We start from the raw sequence: 19,000 nt of genomic DNA, 5'->3' as shown, positions 1-19,000 counted from the left end.
CCCGACACTAGGCCTCTTTGGGAGACCCGCTCTCGAAAATCCACCAAGAGGCAAAAAGTCATTCGCTCAGGAACGCGGGGATTGATAAAAGATCTTTAATTGGACTGGATTTCGTTTTTTGTCGGAGTCGTCGTCGCAATTGCCTGGACATGCGATCTCTGTAAGACACAGCTCATGGAAGGGAAACCCAATTCTGCGGCCCGAATGGAGGCGGCATTCATAGAGATGGAGCCCATCGCACAGCATATGCAAATCTTGCCGGAAGAGACCCTCAAGCAAATCGGCAAGGGTGCCTTAGTGAATTTCACCCGGGCATGTGATGACTCCGAGTAAGACCTCTGTTCATCTCATCCACCATTGCGTTCATTGTGTGCTTTCTTGGTTCAAGAGCGTTGTCTATCTTTGTGTGATAATCTCCTAACATCCTCAAAAGGAAAGTGAACCGGGTCTATCATAATCTACTAGACACTTATGCAACCGCTTCTCTGTCGCATTCCCATACCACGGCAGCTTGTAATGCGCTCAGCGCCTTTCTAGATGCAGCTCTTGTTTCTAAGCATGAGTCCACAAGGCAAATCGTCCATTCTGACGAGACCTGGTTGTCTGTCTTCGATGTCTTCATGACTCGATACAAGGATGCCAAGCCCAAGCCAATGAAGCAGGTCATGGAGTCCTTGGTTCTGCTCCTGGCGAAGACTCGCAGGCAATTTGATAGGAGCTCCCTTCAAAAGAAGATTATCGAGCTCACGATTCCCAGTATCCTGCTTGGTGAACCTCGTGCTCGCCTCAAAGCTTCCTTCGCTTCCCTTGAGATGATTGTCCGCAAGAATGCGATTGCGCCTACGGAGCTGATTTCGCTCCTCGACCAGTGGCTACACGCAAATTATGAGAGCTGGGTTCCTATGTATCAGGCAGACTGCGACGCCCTATCGATTGATGTCTCCCTCTATAGCCACAGTGCCTCTATGAATGGTGTCTCATCACACAATACCTCGCGGACGACAGTCGAGATCTTTGTTCTGGGTCTGTTGGCACGCGCAACCAAACCGGAGCTTGCGGCCTCATCCGGGGATCTGATGGCTGCTTTTCTTCAGAAGATCAAGGCTACATCTGAACTCGGTCACCTGCTGTCGCTCTGGGTGGCACCTGTCCGTCACGTCACACTGAGAACCCTCGATGACCTGGAGTATATGTCGAACTACATTCTTCAGCCTTGCTTTGAGGTGGATGCAATCGGTTTCCGGACTTTCATTGAGAAGTTTCCTCTCCAAAGTCTGCTAGCGGGTGACATGAGCGATGCGCCCATAGCTGAGTTCATGGTCCTGTTCGCTTCTTTACAGGTAGCAAAGAAGATTGGACTCGTTCACGAAGATCGTAAGTCTAAGACCCTGCCATGTCTACTGCCCCTGCTCATGTTGCAACTAGACTATATCGGTAAACCCAGCTCTACGGCTGCTGACGCCGACCGTGCGCTCGTGTTGAAGAGTGAGGTGATCGGACAATTTCTCTTCCACCACGATATGACTATCAGGATTGCAACCCTATCCTTGTTGATCAGTGCACCTTCCTCGACCAAAGCCGTCTCATCCGCTACAATGAAAGCCATTTTGAACGGATTGCCCTCTCTGCATTGTGAATCAGAATCTTATTCGAGAGGAGAGGTATTGAGCTTAGTCCGTAAGCTGGTCGTCCGTCTGAAAGGTGGAATCCTAGAGGACCAAGATCGCTTGAAGAGTGAGAAGGCCACTGCAAACAAGGACGCTCAGATGAACTTCTTCGATGCCTCCGTCACTGGGAAATGCTTGAATGAGTACTTCAACTTTCTCAAAGCTGACTTGCGACCTACGGCCTCTTATCCACGCCACATTGCTGCGCTGAAAACATTTATCTTCTTCATCGAATCTGGACTTGATAGCCGGTACAGCGCCACAGATAATAACAAGACTCGTTGGATCTGCAACATGGACATCTTCAGTTCCACCTTGCTCAGGCTACTGGTTGATTTGTTGCTTGACCCATTCGAGGAAGTGCGAGCGACCTCTCTGTACCTCTTGAACCTTTTCCCCCGTAAGGTTCTTTTCAGCAGTGTTTCGCAGCCACAGGGCGAGCCACTGACAGGGCAACCTCAAATCATTGATGGATTGTCAAAGGCGGAGCTGCTGGCAAGTAACACTAGCAGAGCTGATTACGCCGATACAGTTGCTCGCCTTTACCACATACTCTTCTGTGCTGCGGCGTCTGAGAGCTTGAAAACTTCCACATCGTGGTGGGAAGCTAAATCAACGGTTGTCGAGTATCTCCTAGCAAAGCTGGAGCAGAAGCTTTCCTCCGCAGGCGGTCTGTTCAACTCTTCAATGCGTGATGCACCTCTGCACGGCTATATCTCTGCGCTCAGGTACCTTCTTCCTGCCTGATTCGATTAGTTCCTGCTAATCCGCTATCCAGATATATTGTCTCAACCTCCGATTTCTATTCCTTGGTGTCCGAGAAGTCCACGAACTATGATAAATGGAGGGCATTCCACCTTAGAATCGTGCACGTCTGTGACCGGATATGGGAAGAGGTTCGACCTGTCCTGTGCATCGACTCTCCAGAAGGTCATACAGACGACCCGATCGAGGATTTAGGCGTCGGCCCCAAGGACATCCTCTCTTATTCTTGGCGCGCTCTGCGAGAATCGAGGTATGGGATTCTTTGATGACCCAAGACACATTGCTGACCCATACAGTCTTCTTCTCCACGCGACTCTTTCCAATAACTCGTATAGCCCTCCAGGTGACCATGGGCTCACGGAGCAACATTTTGATAAGCTGGGGACTCTTAGCTTCATTCAGCTCGCTGAGCTTCGGCATAGAGGTGCATTTTCAACGGTATCGCAGACGTTTGCTACTTGTTGCCAGCGCTGTGCGCAGTCGAGCGATCCAGCGATTTCCGGGCTTCCCCACCGATTCTATCAGGTAAGAATCTGGTCTTCAGGTTACTTGACTTGGCGGATGCTCACATACTCTGTAGGAAGCCAAGAAAACCATCTTTGAATCGGCGTCTAAGCTCACCCGCCGTTCGGCTGGTCTTCCCGCACTGGTTGTTGGAATTCTTTCGTCGAAGCCTGGTGGGCCACTGTTTCAGCAGGTTATACAAGAGCTTCATGAAATTTCCCATCTGCCGGCTGAACAGGACAAGACTAGACAAGACACACCTTTGCCCCAGGTTCATGCGATGAACTGCCTCAAGGACATTTTCACGAATACCAAGCTTGGCCCCCATACAGAGCCCTTCATCATGCCTGCCCTACGTCTGTCGGCCGAGCGTCTTGGTTCTCCTATGTGAGTATCCCTTTTACCTCCCTAGCTCAGAAGATTCTGACCTTGGTAGATGGGCCCTCCGCAACTCTGGTCTCATGCTGTTCCGCGCTTTGTTGACACGCATGTGCCGCACCGGCACCGGCCTGGGTTTTGGTGGTGAATCCGGCTCTGAGCCCGGAGCTAGAGTTTCGTTCCAGAAGTACCCTGGCCTTCTCGAGCTTCTTCCCACCCTTCTCACTCCATCCGAAAAGACCAACTCTAGCGACACTGCAATGGTCACTGAGCGTGTCTTCCCAGCCTTGGAGTTGATCGCTGAGAAGGTCCCCAATGTGACTGGTACCGATGACGAGGTTTTGCGTGGTCTGGTCCGCGAACAACTCAAGAGTTCTGTTTGGGGTATCAGAGAGCACGCGGCTCGAGTCTACGCATCATTGTTGAAGCGTGTGGACATTCTGACCAATATCAAGACCTTAATCGGCGTCGAGAGAGATAGCACAACGCAGGATTACCTTCATGGCGAAGCATTGTGCATCAAGTACTCTCTCCGCCGGTTCGCGGCCAGTTCAGTTGCCTTTTGGAACGGTATGACCCTTTGTGTATGCTTATGCGCTTTCTGCTGACAATGCGCAGAAAACATCGACCACGTGGGCTCTCTAGTACGGGAGACTTTCGCCGCATCATTTCAGCTCGCAGAATCTCCATTCATCGCGACCACGCTTCTGGAGATTTTGAGTGACGTGGTTGAAAAGAGTATCGACTCGGGCTCTGAGCGTAAGGAGGTTCCCGACGTGAAATGCAAAGCATTGCTAATTTCTTTTTCACTAGTCCGCTTGGTTTCTACCTTTGAGTCTCTGACCACTGAATATGCCTTTGAAGACATCTTGGGTTTCGTATTCGACACATCTCATCCATCCTGGAAGTCTCTGAGCACGACCCGAGCCTCGTCGCTCCTCCGTCGGGCGATCTCGTGGGTCACCGTCTTGCATATGCTCATTGGAGGAAGGGTCAACGATCTTGAGCCTTTCGTTCGTACTGTCTCGAATTTCGACCCCAATGCTGGCCAGTGGTTGTTGGAAAGGCTGCAGGAAATATTCGGGCCTAGAGAGCAGTATGGAAAAACGTTGATCGGCCTGTACTCCTCTGTCATTTTGGGAGACTATCCTGAGGAAGTCAAGGCAGTAGCCATTGCGTCCTTGGCATCGAAGTTGCAAGTTCTCTTCGACTGCCGCAATGAGGCTCTCCCTCAGATCGATCTTCCATGGGGAGCACTAGAAGGCCAACTTAAGCATGGCTCAAGCCAGCACATCTGGAACCGGGATAGGTCTGACGCCGAATTACAACTTCACGGCAGTCTCCTCGCTGCCAAGGCTATTGCTTCCAATAACCAGAGTTCTGAGAACGACATCAATGAGTGGGCCACTCGTCTTCGCTTCGCTATGCGAGAAGAAACGGTACGCACCTGACTGTTTATTATGTCTGGATCGTATGTGCTAACAAATCACAGGAATTTACCACCCGTCTCGCTGCAGTATTATCCGTCTCAGCATTTGGCCGTATTCTGCGTCCTGCTGGAAAGGCCCCACTCACTGATAAGGCGTTTTTGGATATTTACCTGGTCCTCTACGACATGTTGAACGATGACGACGAGGAGCTGCGTGACCTTGCCGCTCCGACTGCCTCATGGGTGCTGTCTTACTCCTCAGTATCCCCGTCCAAGGCAGTCGCCTTGTCTCCTTCAAACGCCACCGAGCTTCTTTCCGCGTTCATCGCTCAAAGCTACCACAACTCGCAGCAGCTTCGCAAGAGAGCTGTTGCCTATATGACTGGCTCCGAACCACGGATCAGCACTTCCATCGCTCAGTCTGTGCCTGTTTCCACCGTTCTTTCTGACCTCCGCAAGGAAAGCACAATTTTGTTCGAGGAAGAGAAGCAGAATCTGTTCATCGATGACGTTTGTGAAGTCGATGTGTGGACCAAGCAAATGATCCGGTTGACGGAAGCATCATATGATGATGCCTCCATCCAGGCAATCTTCGCCTGGGTATCGAATGGTTTGTCCTGCTTGGGAGATGTCTTTATGGACACTACCGAGAAGGACGGGCTGTTGGGCTGGGCCTCGAAGCCTGAAACATTCACTTTGGGAGTGCGACTTTTCAGCCTGGCGACCGTAGCAGTCTGCAAGGAGTCTGCTGCCTCCCGACTCTTGGGACAGGAGCGCGTGGCCGAAATGAAGGAGAAGCTTCAAGCTTTGCTTGCACACGGAAAGACATCCTTGATACACGATGATTGGATTTCACGTATTCAGGCGGCATTGGAATCTTCATGAACGCATGATGTTATTTAGAGGTATAAATAAAAGTGTGGCGGGGGAGGGTGTCTGGATAGTAATGATTCACTTGTACGCAAACTGAACGTTCCATCATGATAGAACACAACTCAGCACAGAATTTACCACAACTGGTTTTCAGCTCACTGCCATGGCAATGGGCATATCAGCCAATGTTTACGTCCTCTTTCTACAACCAGCAAAAGCCCATATGTTCTCAGACTTTCCTGAACAGCCCAACTACGCTTGACATAGTCTCTGTAGCGGTACGTGAAAGCATAAAAATTGTTATGGCCCTCAATATGACTGAGACTTGAAGCAGGCCGTCCGTCCACACGTGAAAGCCAAGATGAACGGCAACGTGGTGATCATCGCCATACTCCTCTCCCTCTTACTCTCCATCATCATCGGCGCCTACCTGTTCAGCGTGTGGTGTTCCAAGCAGCTCCATGGCCGATCCGTGCGACGCCGCGAGGGCGCACGCGAGCTCGTCACCCTCACCCACTCCAACGCCAGGGCCAACGGGAGACGCTGGGTGGAAGTCCGCGTCAGGGAGCCGGGCAATTCCCGTCGTACGAATCCTCCTGGCCCGGCTCTGACGAAGTCCCAGCATACAGCTACGCAGAAGAAACCCCCCCGGCACGACCGCGAGCGCAACATGGACCACAGAGCGGAGACCCACAGGAACGATCACCAGTGGGACTCGCATGCCAACACCCATGGCAGAGTCGAGACCCAGAACAACGATAATGAGTGGGGTCCTCCTGCGAATGACAATCATGATAACGATGCTCGCCATTCGTGGGGTAACGCCCCTGATCCTGATCCTGCTCCGGCTCACCCATCCCCTCAGGCGTCAACACCTAAGAGCTGGCATCCGGATCAGGGACCGGCGCTGGCTCAGTCCTTACATGACATGTTTGGTGGTCGCGCGAGCGGGCATAAGAACTCGAGAGCAGCGAGCAGGGTTGGTTCGAATAAGCCTGATCATGGAGCTGATGGTGGTGAATGGGAATCATATCCAAACAACAACCCAGCTGACGAGGGTCGGCCCGCGGGAGAAGTCAGTTGGTAAAGTGGTAACATTGGGGATGATGGCTGGATGAGATCTCGGAGGGAGGGATGCATCCGTTCTTGTAATGTAGTAGCTGAGTAGTAGCAGTGATGCTCGAAATAGTAAGCGACGACGGCGATGGTCTCTGCGGACGGCCCGAGTCGGTGACGTTGATCCCCGCGAATTGCATCTCCAGGCGGTGACTTTCCTGCCGCCGACTCCATCCAGTAGTGTTCTCCTTCCCCCCCTCTCTCTCTCTCTTGCTCTCTCGCTTGTTTGTTCCACCATTCAATAGTCGCTCGTATCTTTCAATTTATTCCGTACCTGGCTTGAATTATCCGATTGTCTCACATAACTCAACTAGCATTCCATGACCCTCGTCCCCCTGTCTGTCCGCTGAGAACTAGCAAGGCTGCTCTGACCAGCCACTCCCCCACCGGAACACCATGTGGAACGACGAGGATAACAACCCGTACGGCGCATTCGACACTGAGGCGCATCTGTCGGAATCTTTGCACTCGGCCAATCTCTCTCCTCGTATGAATCCTACGCTCTGCACTTTATAGCCACGCTCGTCGCTAACGTGCCTTAAGCTCTCTACGATCGCGAATACACCCCGCCCTCTCCCTCCAGCCGATCGTCCACCCAAGACCCTCCCGACTTCCTGTCGCAACAACAAGATTTGAGCGACGAAGATGACCACGGAGCGTACACGACCCAACACACCGGCCAGGGATACATGCGCAAGAGCGTCTACGACAGCCGGATAGAGCAGATCTTATACGAGAACCCCGACATGCCAATCCTCATAACCGACGCCGGAAAGAACCACGAGGGCGGCGGCAGCTTCATCGTCTATACGATACGTACAGGAGTATGGCGAATGCGGTAACTTAGTACTGGGAATGATGCTAACGGCATGCAGGACCTTGAAGTCCGGAGACGATACTCGGAGTTCGCCTCGCTGCGCCAAACCCTTGTCAATCTTCATCCTACGCTGGTCGTTCCGCCCATTCCGGAGAAACACACCATGGCGGACTACGCCGCCAAGCCCACTAAGGCCAAAGAAGACACGGCGATCATCGATCTTCGGAAACGAATGCTGGCCGTGTTTCTGAACCGGTGTCGTCGGATGAAGGAAATTCGCGAAGACGGAGTCTGGTGGAGGTTCCTGGACCCCAATGTCAGCTGGGTAGGTTGCGCCAGATGCTAGTGCACGCCCGCCCGATAGGTACTGATAACTACTCAGAGCGAAGTCCTCCATTCCCATCCCGCATCTTCTGTCCCCAAGAACAACCTCAAAGCTCCTCCCCTGGATCCCGCCAACCCCACACCCGCTCATGCTTGGCTCCCGGTGCCCTCGGCCTCGGCGAAGCTCAAGTCGGCGTCCGGGACTGCGCCGTCCGGCACCCCGAACGATGCCCCCAGTCAAGATGTGCTCGGCCGTTTCCCACCGGAGTCGCGGAAATTGAGCGAGAAGGAGCTGGATCCTTACTTCATCAATTTCGAAGCCTCCACTCGTGAGCTAGAACTGCTCCTTCAAGGCAACATTGAGAAGGTCAACCGCCGGACGCTCGCTCATTTGTCGTCCTTATCGGCGGACCTGATGGAGCTGGGGGCACGGTACAACGGTTTCTCCTTGTCAGAGCAATCCCCGACCGTCGCAGCTGCTATCGAACGGGTCGGCCAGGCGGCCGATACGTCTTATATTGAGACCGAGGAGCTTTCCGCCGCCTTGAGTGCAAGCTTTGCAGAGCCCATGCGGGAAAGCGCGCAGTTTGCCAGCGTGGTGCGCAGCGTTCTACGTTACCGCGTTCTTAAGAGGGTGCAAGAAGAGATGACTCGAGACGAATTGGCGAAGAAGAAAACATTGCTCGAGTCACTTGAGCGCAGTGAAATGGAAGCTCAACGAATCGAGCAGTACTTGAACCGCTCATCTCCTCAAGGCGCAACCACGAGACCGCAACGATCGCTGTCGGCCTCGTCAGCCGCCAGTGCTCCGGGCGGGCCCGAGAGCGAAGGACGTCCTGGCAGCCACGAGGACAATGCTTCGGTGGACTCAGACTTCCCCCCTACACATGGCGAGTCTATCAGCTCCCATCCCTCCGCCCCTCAAGCCGCCTCTCACCGCCGTCCAGACTTTGGCCCGTCCTCGCCCCCCGCACACCGCAAGACATCTAGTGGAACGTTTGTGGCCAACAAGATTTTTGGACGTATCAGTCATGCGGTGCATGGATTTGTGGATGTTGATCCAGAGAGGACTCGCCGAGATCAGATTGGAAAAACGAAAGAAAGCTTGCAACAGGTAAGGGAGCCTGACTAGGTGTTTGAAAGAACCGTGACTGATGACGCGATAGCTGGAACAAGCTTTGACGGTGTCCGAAAAAGACGTGAAAGATGCAAGTGCCGGAGTACTGCAAGACTTGAAACGCTTCCAGAAAGATAAGGAGATGGACCTCCGCCGCTATATGGTAGGGCTCTTCTCGCCTGAACTAGGTTTGAATCATGCTGACGAGGATCGTGACAGGTCGCGTATGCGCGGTGTCACTTAGACTGGGCGCGCAAGAACTTGGAGACTTGGACGGAGGCCAAGGACGAGGTGGAGAAAATCGAAGCACGGTAGTAAGTAGTCGTTAATGGTTGTCGTGGTCTGCGGTTTGGCGCAGAGTTGAGAAAGGAAAGCGCTGGGCGTTGGTGTTTATGTTTTAGAAATGCTGGGAGCTACGCCATTCGGGATATTGATGGATCGCACTGCAATTATTAACATGTGCGATTGACTGCATTGATGTCTTGACTGCAGATCTGTGATGTCTTTTTTGCATGTGAGGAGGAGTGGTTTTCGGCTCCACCGCTTCGGCAATTAATTTATTTCTCCGCCCTGATAGATCGTTCCCTTTTTAAAGTCCTCCTTTACCTCGACGTAGCACCATAATTCCTTATGTACTGCGCCTATTGAAGTTAGCCTTGGCAGGGCGGGTCGGAGAATAGAGATCCAATCCATTTGGTGCGTGCAGAAATTGGTCTTGATAACCAATGGCGACTGAATCACTAACCATGACGGCAGATGCTGCTCTCCTGTAGGAGGATTTCTAATGCTTAGCATTGACTTGTCTTCACTAAGCAAGCTATAAGGATAACGACAATCTAAACCTACTTGTTACACCATGTACCGGCGTTTTTCCGGGTCGCATCCACATATAGGCAGCAGCAGCAGCAGTTGATAGTTGACTGCACCACTTACTAAGACCCAGACCCTGCGGTCCTGATCTGCACCCACCAACCCAGCATTGGCCACCAAAATCGATGAACACGATGTGCTGTTAGCCATCCTGCGAGCTCAGTTCTCTCAGTTGCGCTCGACAGGATGAACGCTACCGCACCCACCAGACCTCGCCTATTGAGCATGGGCTCGACGTACTCGGAATTCGACGAAGAAAGCAGCGGGAAAGCATCACCACCATTACTTTCGCGCCACTCACTCCGTCGCCTCATCCGCGTCTCCGCTCTGTTGTCGCTTTTCATCTTTGTGCTATACATCCTACGCAACCACTTCCGTGCACAACCACCCAGCTCACTTTCAGACTCTACCGACACCGCGAACGACGACGACAAAGCTAATAAAGCCCATGACGACCCAGTATTTCCGGTCTATCCCCCGACCAACCCAACAGAACTCCACATCCACGACCCCAGCATCATTATCACTTATTCTCACCCCGAACCCCAGCCAGATCAAAACTCCAACCCCAAGCTAAACGCAGCCCACCAAACCCGCACAGCACGTCCCGTGAAGACATACTACGCCTACGGCTCCGGCCCGCACATCCCCATTCACACCGCGCCGGCCCTCTCCGGCCCTTGGACCAAGATCGGCACCGTCCTAACCACAGACAGCGTCCTCCCCATCGGCGACCGAAAAGCGCCCTGGGCGCCCACGGTCGTCGCCCACAATGGCACGTACTACTGCTACTACGCGACAAGCCACAGCGGCTGCCGCCGCAGTGCAATCGGGGTAGCTACCTCGTCGGACCCGGGACCCGGGGGATGGGTGGATCACGGAGTCATCATCCGGTCCGGCGTAGGAACAGGGTCGGGGTTGTACCCGATGGATCGCGCGAATGCGATCGACGTGAGTGTCATAATCACTTCTCTCCCACCGGAAGAGGAGGAATCCCAAAAAGAAGAAGATGTGGGAGACAAATCGCATCCCCACCTCTTATTCTCCCGAGAAGAAATCCCCCAGACCGAAGGCGAGGGAAAGGGAGAAGACCCCAACCCCCTCTCAACCTCTCCCTCTAACCCCAAGCCAACGGAGAAAAAAGGCTACTTGACCTTCGGCTCCTTCTGGACAGGGATCTGGCAGATTCCGCTCACCCCCGACCTTCTGGGGAGTGACTACACGGGCAACCGCGAGGTGCGGCACCTCGCCCACGAGCCGCGGGCGGTGCACCCGCCCACCCCCAAGTCCAATGGGATCTGCGGCGACCCCACGGGGATGCATCCCGTCGAGGGCCCGTTTATCTCCTACCGCGCGCCGTGGTATTATCTGTGGTTTAGTTGGGGCAAGTGCTGTGGGTTTAAGCCGGAGCGGTTGCCGAGGAAGGGGATGGAGTATGTGTGCCCTCTTCCCTTTTTTCCCCTTGCTCTTGCTTGGAGCTGTGATGGGATAGACTCTCACACACTTGCGTATACGTATAAAAGCTGTGCTAATCTGCCGCACAATGTAGGTATAGTATCCGGGTCGGCCGCTCGAGGAGTCCCCGCGGCCCGTTCGTGGATAAGCAAGGCCGGGACCTGGTGGAGGGCGGCGGGGAGGTTGCGTATGGGTCGAATGGGGAGGTGTATGCGCCTGGGGGCCAGGGGGTCCTGGTTCATCGTCGATACGATGATGTTCTCGGTGTGGAGGTGGAGGAGGATGTGCTTTATTATCATTATCGTGAGTTGCTCTGATTCTTTTCCCATGGATTTGCTGGGGCTTGATGCTGACTTTTATTTGTGGGTGGTAGTGAATACCTCGGTGGGGTATGAGTTTCATGTATGTTTTTCTCTCCCTCTCTTTCTGTGATTTGGTGTCTGTTGTGCTAGGGAATTTATAGCTAACTTGATGGTTTGTGGATAGGAAGCGCGACTGGGTTATAATGTCCTGGGTTATGTGGATGGCTGGCCGGTTCCGGTATAGAGGATTTGGGTATTGTAGGGGGTGTGATGGCAGCCTGGTGCTGGCTTTTTTGACTTCTTAGCTTGGCTTGGCTTGGTAGATTGTCTTCTGGCGAGATAGACTCTAGCTTTCCTTCATAGAAATGAAATGATAACAAGAACACTCCTAGAAGAGCTGTGATACAGGTATAGTATATGGCCGGCACCGAACCTACAATCGCCCGCAGAGCAACCCGGCCTCGGAAGCAGTCTGCCATTGGGTGACTGACCACCGTCGTCCCAATTCAGGCCATACGGGGTGTTAGGTGCTGGGGCTTGGGTGCGATTGCAGAGACTAAATTATACGGGCATTGGGGCTTCTCTTTGCAACCCTCTTACGGTATGATTTAGCGCTCGATGGATGTCTTTGCTGCCAACTGGTGTGAATGTGTTGCATCGAAGATCACCGGATTTGATGAAGGACTGTGGAAGTGGCAGCTGACGTTGATAGTAACCTCCATGAGATCGGTGGAGGTCATTTCGAAAATCGCCACGGATCCGGCTGAGCCTTGCACGCTAGGAGATCCCAATCATCTAATTCACATGATATAATCTCGCGGGTTAGTCTTAATAATCGCTCAAAGTATGCGGATATCTGGAATGGACAACCCGCTCATACCAGTGATGAGCAAACAATCTGGAGATAAAGAGATAAAGGAGAGGTGACAGCCTTAGCATCTTGTACTAGGCCCGGCCAGCTAGTCTACTACCGATTGTGCTGGACACTGTAGCCAATGACAACCTGGGCAAGATCTGGAGATCTCGGTAAGTAAGGTACAAAGTAAGGTGGATGATGCATGCCAGTGGACTTAAATGCAGTCGTCAAGCTGATTGGTGGGTTTTGACTGTAAGATTGGACCGGTCTATGCCTCGGGGTCCGTAGCGATTAACAGCTGTGCGACCAGGCCATGTGTGATTGATCTGATTTGATCGTGTTGCGATGGTACTGTATAGTTCAGTGCATGTTTGTTTGTGCTGGGGTTCTGTTGCTAGGAGGATGCCTTGTAGCCTTTGGACGCTTGTAGAGGGTCCGCTCAGTCTTGAAAAGTTCAAGCTTTCATTAGAAGTGAGACCGATGTGAGAGGTGCAGGGGACTGGCGTCTAGAGTAAAGGCATTCTCAGTCAGTGAACACTTAAGAGGTTAGATAAACACTAAGAGAGAACAGTGCTGCACAAGGTACTGAGTAGGTGAAGGTATATGCACAGTCCCTGGCTGGGAACATACAAAGATATAATTAGAAGCAATTCTACGTAAGAGAAGAGAGAAAAGTAAAATAGTGAATTAAAAATAAGAAAAAGCAAATTTAAGCAAATTTAAGTCCCTGTCTGACACTCTACATGTGTTCTAACGGTGTGCAATTAGTTACCTCTCTAGTTACCGTATGTACAGTACTCGCAGTCAGTGACTAACCAAATTCCTCCCGATGATTGAACGGAGGCCGGAATTTCTTTTCAACAGCGAATCCACCTTCTTTCCTTCCCTTTCATCGCGTTTCCACCATCCACCGTCCACCGTCCACCATAATTCCACGGCTTCCACTGCCCTCCACGGACCCTCTCCTTCCCCTCCATTCTAGTCTAAAAGTAACTTAATTTCTTGCTTCGGATTCGACCATATCACCACACCCCTACCTCCTTCCCTCCCTCCCTTCCTCCCACCTACACCATACATATTTCGATCTTTCTCCGACAGGTTCCATTTTGAAATCCACCCCGAACCCACATTCACTCCTTCTCCCCCAATTATCGTGCTACCTCGAGCTGCCACGAGACGTGCGCAGCTCACCGTCACGACGTCTTCCACAAAGCGCCGTAAGGTAGCAGAGCCTCGCAGACCAGGAACACTTCCGGGTTTGTCGTTCGCCTCGCAGGCCGGAAGACGTCACGGTCAACCTCCTAGCTCCGACCGCTCCTCCAACTCCCACTCTTCCTCCTCGGCCTTGCCTCATCGCCGCTCCTCGCCCACCTCCCCTTCGAACCGCAGTCAGAGTTCATCGACCTCACCGCCTCCCCGCTACATTCCCGCCCACCTGCAGGACGAAGTCTTGGGAACCAGATCTCATTCCTCCGCTCCTCCCTCCCCGACCCCGGATCCCTCTGGTAGTGCCGTCGACTACCCCTCGGCCGCCTGCGCTGGGTTGACTCTACACAGCGATCCCGCGACCGATATGTCGGGCTCGGACGAAAAGCTTCACGCTCGCGGAGCGTCAGACACTGAACAGGATGTGGTGATGGAACAGGTTCCCGCCTCGAAGGATAGTCAACCTCACTCCGACCAGCCGGATGCGATGGACACCTCTGCATCGGGAGACGACAACTCAACTGGCAACGAGGACAGCTCCATTTCGGACAATGTATATCCTACTCCGTCCAGCATGTCCACCTATACGGCTTCCACCGAGACACGAGCCCACTCAAAAGCGGAGGCTTCCGTCGCATCCGCTGAGCCTCCTTCCTTCGATGACCAGGTGGCGCAAGTGACCCGGTTCATGATGCAACCTATGCAGAGGAAGCAGAAAGGATATGTGGTGTCCATGTCGTGGTTGAAGCGCGTGTTTGCGCGAAGCTCTACCCATGCGGACCAGGCGGACAAGACCGCTGCCGAAGGGGAGATCGGCCCGGTCGACAATTCCGATATCGTCCTGGTTACTGACCCCGCCAACACAGGCTTCAAGGACGAAAATGGAGAGCCGTTTGTCCCCCTGCGACCGGGCTTGCAGCTTGGAGAGGACTATGAGATCGTGCCCCAGGGAGGTTGGGACCTGATCATGCAGTGGTACGGCCTTGCCGAGCAGTCTCCCGCCATCGTCCGCTACGCTCACAACACCGCACCCCCGGGCGAAGGCGAGAACATTCAATACGAGATCAACCCTCCGATCTTCACGATTCTGAAGCTCACGAACCCGTCCGCTGGAACCACCCCCAAGTCACTCAAGGAGAAGAACATGCTGCCTGTGCGACATCTTGCCAGTCGGCACACAAGTTTCCAAAAATGGCTCAAGCAAGTAAAGAACCTTGCAAGAATCGAAATGTCGACCAAGGTCCGCGTCTGGAGAATCCTGGATGGTCTTGGAAGTGCCACCACCTCCGCTGCGGTCACTCCAGCTGCCTCTCGGACTGCCTCGCCAGCGCCTTCCGCATCAACTGCGCCCCACGCTGGGGGCAGTCTTGTGCTTGATCTCAACACCTTTCTTTCCCTTTCCGAAGGCTCGCAGCGGGAGCTGCTGGAAGATGCTACTGATCAAACTACTAACCCCAAGTACAACGGTCGCATGCCGTTGGATCTTGTCGGGCTGGGCGGCAGTGATATCGTGGTACTCGAAGAGAGACTTCCTGGGAAACAGGGCGACTGGGTATCCGAAGCTTCTAAGCAGACTCTGAACCGCCTGGGGGTGCCAACCGGGAACCTCAAGACCGAGGTTTCTACCAAGACGAAGACTAAGAGCCCTGCTACTAGTGGGCGCTCATCGCCAGTCCCAGAGCCTGCCAGGGGAAGGCGTAAGGATGGCAAACCCCGTGGCAATACGGGTCTGAGTAACCTTGGCAACACATGCTACATGAACTCTGCCCTGCAGTGTGTCCGTAGCGTGGAGGAACTGACTTACTATTTCTTGAGTACGTATCTCGCGCTCACCGGGCTGGTCCGATCTTAAGTATCTGTACTAACAGGTGGGTTTTAGATGAGGTGTACAAGAAAGATCTCAACCCTAGCAACCCCTTGGCCCACAATGGTGATGTGGCTAAGGCCTATGCCAACCTGCTCCGCCAAATCTACGACGAGGCAGGCCAATCATCTTTTGCGCCTAGGCAACTGAAACAAACTATCGGCCGCTATGGTCCGGCATTCTCTGGTTACGGACAGCAGGACTCACAGGAGTTCCTTCTGTTCCTTCTTGATGGTCTGCAGGAAGACCTGAACCGAATCCAGAAGAAGCCCTATATCGAAAAGCCAGACTCCACGGATGACATGGTCCACGACAAGGCGAAATTGAAGGAGTTTGCCGATAAATGCTGGGAAATCTACAAGGCTCGCAACGATTCCGTGGTCACGGATCTTTTCGCTGGCATGTACAAGTCTACTCTCGTCTGTCCCGCTTGTGACAAGGTCAGCATTATCTTCGACCCGTTCAACAATCTTACCCTTCAGCTTCCGATTGAAAATCTCTGGAGCAAGGAGCTTTTCTACTTCCCTTTAAATAAGAAGCCGGTCATTGTGGATGTGGAGATCGACAAGCACGCCAGCATCAAGTCTCTTAAGGAGTTGGTCGCCAAGAAAATGGGATCTGATCCTCAACGCCTGGTCATGGCTGAGATCTACAAGCACAAGTTCTACAAGATGTTTGACAACGCAAACTCTATCGCCGAATGCCAGATCAGCAATAACGACGATATTGCCATTTATGAGGTGGAGTCTGTTCCGACCAACTACAACCCAGACAAACCCCAGAAGAGTTACTTCTCTTTCAATCGGTCAGAACATGAGGCGATTCCGGATATCGATTCTCCCAGGGCGGATCGACTGCTTGTGCCTATCTTCAATCGTTATGAGAAGCCAAGGTCGAACAACCCGAAGAACACCCTGCGGCCCCTGTTCGGTGTGCCTTCCTATGTTGTCATCAACAGGGAGGAGCTCGGCGACTATGATGCTATCTTCCGGAAAGTTCTCGCGCAGGTGGCTTCCATGACAACGCGTGATTTCCTCAACGAAGTCCATGATACCGAGTCCAACCAGGAAGACTCAGATACTGTTGTCATGAACGATGATGACGCAGAATCAGCTGATTCCAAGATCAAGACGTCTTCAGTCGACGGGGAGGACGGGATTGTCGATGTTTCGATGCGCGACGCAGAAGACACTCAAGAAGATGCTCCAGCTCGCCGTGAAGGTGGCATTCCTTCGAACCTTCGTGGCTTGTTTGAAATGAAGATCATCAGATCGAACGAGGTAGTCCCTCTTGGCTTTTCCTCGGTCGATGACCACAAGGAGTACCCCCGGATGTCTTTCAGGATCAAGACAAAGCCTGTTCCGAAGAAGCAGGAGGTATGTATTACTGATTCTATTGCCTTTTCGTTAGTTCTGGGAAATCACTGACTCGCATTGCCAGACGGATACTGCTTCGGAAACAGCCACTGAGAAATCCGATGAGGAAAGCTCGGGTAAACAGAGTCCGGACAGCGCTGCTGGCGATTCTGACGTCTTTACCGACGTCAAACGCCCTGCGCCTGAACCTGTTAAGCCAGCTCCTCCCATGATCCGACCGGGCGAAGGCATCGTGGTCGACTGGACAGAGGATGCCTACGATGCTCTGTTCTCTGGCGACATAGGCAGAGACTCTCTCCGTGGTAGCCCGACGTGGACCAACGTTGAGAGGCACCCGGATCCGGAGCTGTCCAAAAAGCGCGCACTTCGGCAGACACGCAAGAAGAGAGGCGTCACTCTGTACGAGTGCTTGGATGAGTTCAACAAGGAAGAGATTCTTTCCGAGAATGACGCCTGGTACTGCCCTCGCTGCAAGGAGCATCGCCGGGCTAGCAAGAAATTCGAACTCTGGAAGACGCCTGACATTCTGGTCATGCATCTCAAGAGATTCAGCGCCAGCCGCGGTTTCCGAGACAAGCTTGATGTTCTGGTCGACTTCCCAGTGGAAGGTCTCGATATGAGCGGCCGAGTCGAAGCCCCGGAGGAAGGCAAGAGCCTTATCTACGACCTCTTCGCTGTGGACAACCACTATGGTGGACTTGGAGGAGGTCACTACACGGCTTACGCCAAGAACTTCATGACCGGTCAATGGAACGAATACAATGGTATGCTGCCGCAAGTGCTGCCGATCTGGTTGACTCTAGCTGACTAACGTAACCTAGATTCTTCTGTGTCGCGACCCCTTGATCCGCAGAGTGTGGTCACCTCGTCGGCTTACCTCTTGTTCTACCGCCGTCGTTCCGATCGTCCCCTGGGTGGCAAGGTTCTCGAAGAGATCACCGAGGCATCGACACGTCCAGGTAGCGACGCAGACTCCCAGAGCGAGTCGCGCGGGCAGTCTCCGTCGGGGGAAGGTCGGCGTCTCGGCGGCTCCTCCCGCAATGGGTCGTCGAGCGCATTAGCCGGAGTCGGAGCAGCTCACCAATTGGGAGATGGTGGTTTGCGAACTGGAACGCAAGCGAAGAGCGCGGATGAAGACTCGCCGCCGGAATATTCCAACAGCCCCTCGTATGGCGAGCAGAGCATGGGCCAAGCCAATCGACTGTCAGGTATGGATTTCGAAGACGAGGAGTTCGGACACGGACCGCAACCCAGCCCGTTCCGCCACGTGGACCCGCCCTCGTGGTCGTTCAGTCAAATCTCGGATGCTCACGGCCCTTCACAGATGACCGCAGCGCAACGGGGATCGATCTCTGATGATGATTTGCTCGACGACGATGACAGTAACAAGGCCGTTGGGGGCGGTGACGTCAGCGACACCGACCTCCGGATGGCGGCTCTCACTGACAGCCCCGGAGGGGGGTTAGGCTTCCCTGGCACGCCCACGGAGGAGACCTCCTTCCAGGAGCTGCACCCATTCGGTGGGGATGGAGATGACGACGACGATGACGATCTGCCAGTGGTGGAATTGCAGGTGAACGAGGAAGACCGAATTTTGCCATAATTTTATGGCGAGATGATTTTCTTTGTTATTTTCTTTTGGAAACGTGAAATGAATGATACACGGTGTTCTCTATACAGCGCCAGGGTCGGGGGATTGTTAATTCTTGGGCCTTGTGAGGATTTATATGATATCATGGTACGAAGTGGATGAGTTCTTATGGTTGCATTCGACTTCTGATGGACTGGATGGGGCCCACTGGAAGAGATGATGGCTTCGTCAGGTCTGGCAAGGATGGGTGGCGAAGGTAGGGGGGCTGCATTGCGGGCTGCATTGCATTTACGGGGATGGATGGCTGAGAGGCGTCCCTGCATTATATTTGTGGAATGTTTGGGGCAACTGGGGGGGGGGGGGTTGCCTGGCTAAAAGCTTGTTCGTGAATGGAGATGGTCGAGCAGCAGTTGCTGCATCGAACTCTACTAGGTACTTGTCAGGTAGTGTCGTACGGAGTAGAGAGGAGAGATGTACAGACGGCCCACGT

General features: G+C 53.3%; 5 protein-coding genes across 5 annotated transcripts; all 5 read left to right on the top strand.

Moving 5' to 3' along the window:
- Nucleotides 1-75: 75 nt before the first annotated feature.
- Nucleotides 76-5,747, top strand: BO72DRAFT_403465 (THADA/TRM732 family protein). The gene is made up of 10 exons (XM_040942235.1): nt 76-329; nt 434-1,374; nt 1,426-2,395; nt 2,446-2,682; nt 2,729-2,957; nt 3,013-3,323; nt 3,373-3,884; nt 3,933-4,073; nt 4,128-4,753; nt 4,807-5,747. Exons 1-10 carry the CDS (start codon nt 175-177, stop codon nt 5,626-5,628), a joined length of 4,944 nt encoding a protein of 1,647 aa, XP_040801633.1. The 5' UTR covers nt 76-174; the 3' UTR covers nt 5,629-5,747.
- Nucleotides 5,748-5,811: 64 nt separating this feature from the next.
- BO72DRAFT_447774 (uncharacterized protein) lies at nt 5,812-6,803 on the top strand. The gene has a single exon (XM_040944632.1). It carries the CDS (start codon nt 5,978-5,980, stop codon nt 6,701-6,703), a length of 726 nt encoding a protein of 241 aa, XP_040801632.1. The 5' UTR covers nt 5,812-5,977; the 3' UTR covers nt 6,704-6,803.
- A 103-nt stretch (nt 6,804-6,906) lies between these two features.
- On the top strand, nt 6,907-9,561 carry BO72DRAFT_447773 (PX and BAR domain-containing protein). Its single transcript, XM_040944631.1, has 6 exons — nt 6,907-7,219; nt 7,276-7,556; nt 7,608-7,874; nt 7,932-8,987; nt 9,040-9,153; nt 9,210-9,561. Exons 1-6 carry the CDS (start codon nt 7,129-7,131, stop codon nt 9,303-9,305), a joined length of 1,905 nt encoding a protein of 634 aa, XP_040801631.1. The 5' UTR covers nt 6,907-7,128; the 3' UTR covers nt 9,306-9,561.
- A 68-nt stretch (nt 9,562-9,629) lies between these two features.
- BO72DRAFT_403459 (Arabinanase/levansucrase/invertase) lies at nt 9,630-11,998 on the top strand. Its single transcript, XM_040942234.1, has 5 exons — nt 9,630-9,686; nt 9,747-11,293; nt 11,410-11,618; nt 11,689-11,717; nt 11,802-11,998. The coding sequence occupies exons 2-5, from the start codon at nt 10,047-10,049 to the stop codon at nt 11,859-11,861; spliced, it is 1,545 nt and encodes a 514-aa protein (XP_040801630.1). The 5' UTR covers nt 9,630-9,686; nt 9,747-10,046; the 3' UTR covers nt 11,862-11,998.
- Nucleotides 11,999-13,216: 1,218 nt separating this feature from the next.
- BO72DRAFT_485829 (putative ubiquitin-specific protease UBP12) lies at nt 13,217-18,863 on the top strand (the record flags this gene model as incomplete). Its single annotated transcript, XM_040947908.1, has 6 exons — nt 13,217-13,229; nt 13,269-13,276; nt 13,456-15,493; nt 15,559-16,919; nt 16,984-17,683; nt 17,741-18,863. The coding sequence occupies 6 exons, from the start codon at nt 13,217-13,219 to the stop codon at nt 18,520-18,522; spliced, it is 4,902 nt and encodes a 1,633-aa protein (XP_040801629.1). The 3' UTR covers nt 18,523-18,863.
- Nucleotides 18,864-19,000: the final 137 nt, after the last annotated feature.

The sequence above is a fragment of the Aspergillus fijiensis genome, assembly GCF_003184825.1.
Source record: "Aspergillus fijiensis CBS 313.89 unplaced genomic scaffold BO72scaffold_21, whole genome shotgun sequence".
NCBI lineage: Eukaryota > Fungi > Ascomycota > Eurotiomycetes > Eurotiales > Aspergillaceae > Aspergillus > Aspergillus fijiensis.
Note: the sequence above shows the minus strand (reverse complement) of the source record. Positions and strands in the feature narration are given on the sequence as shown.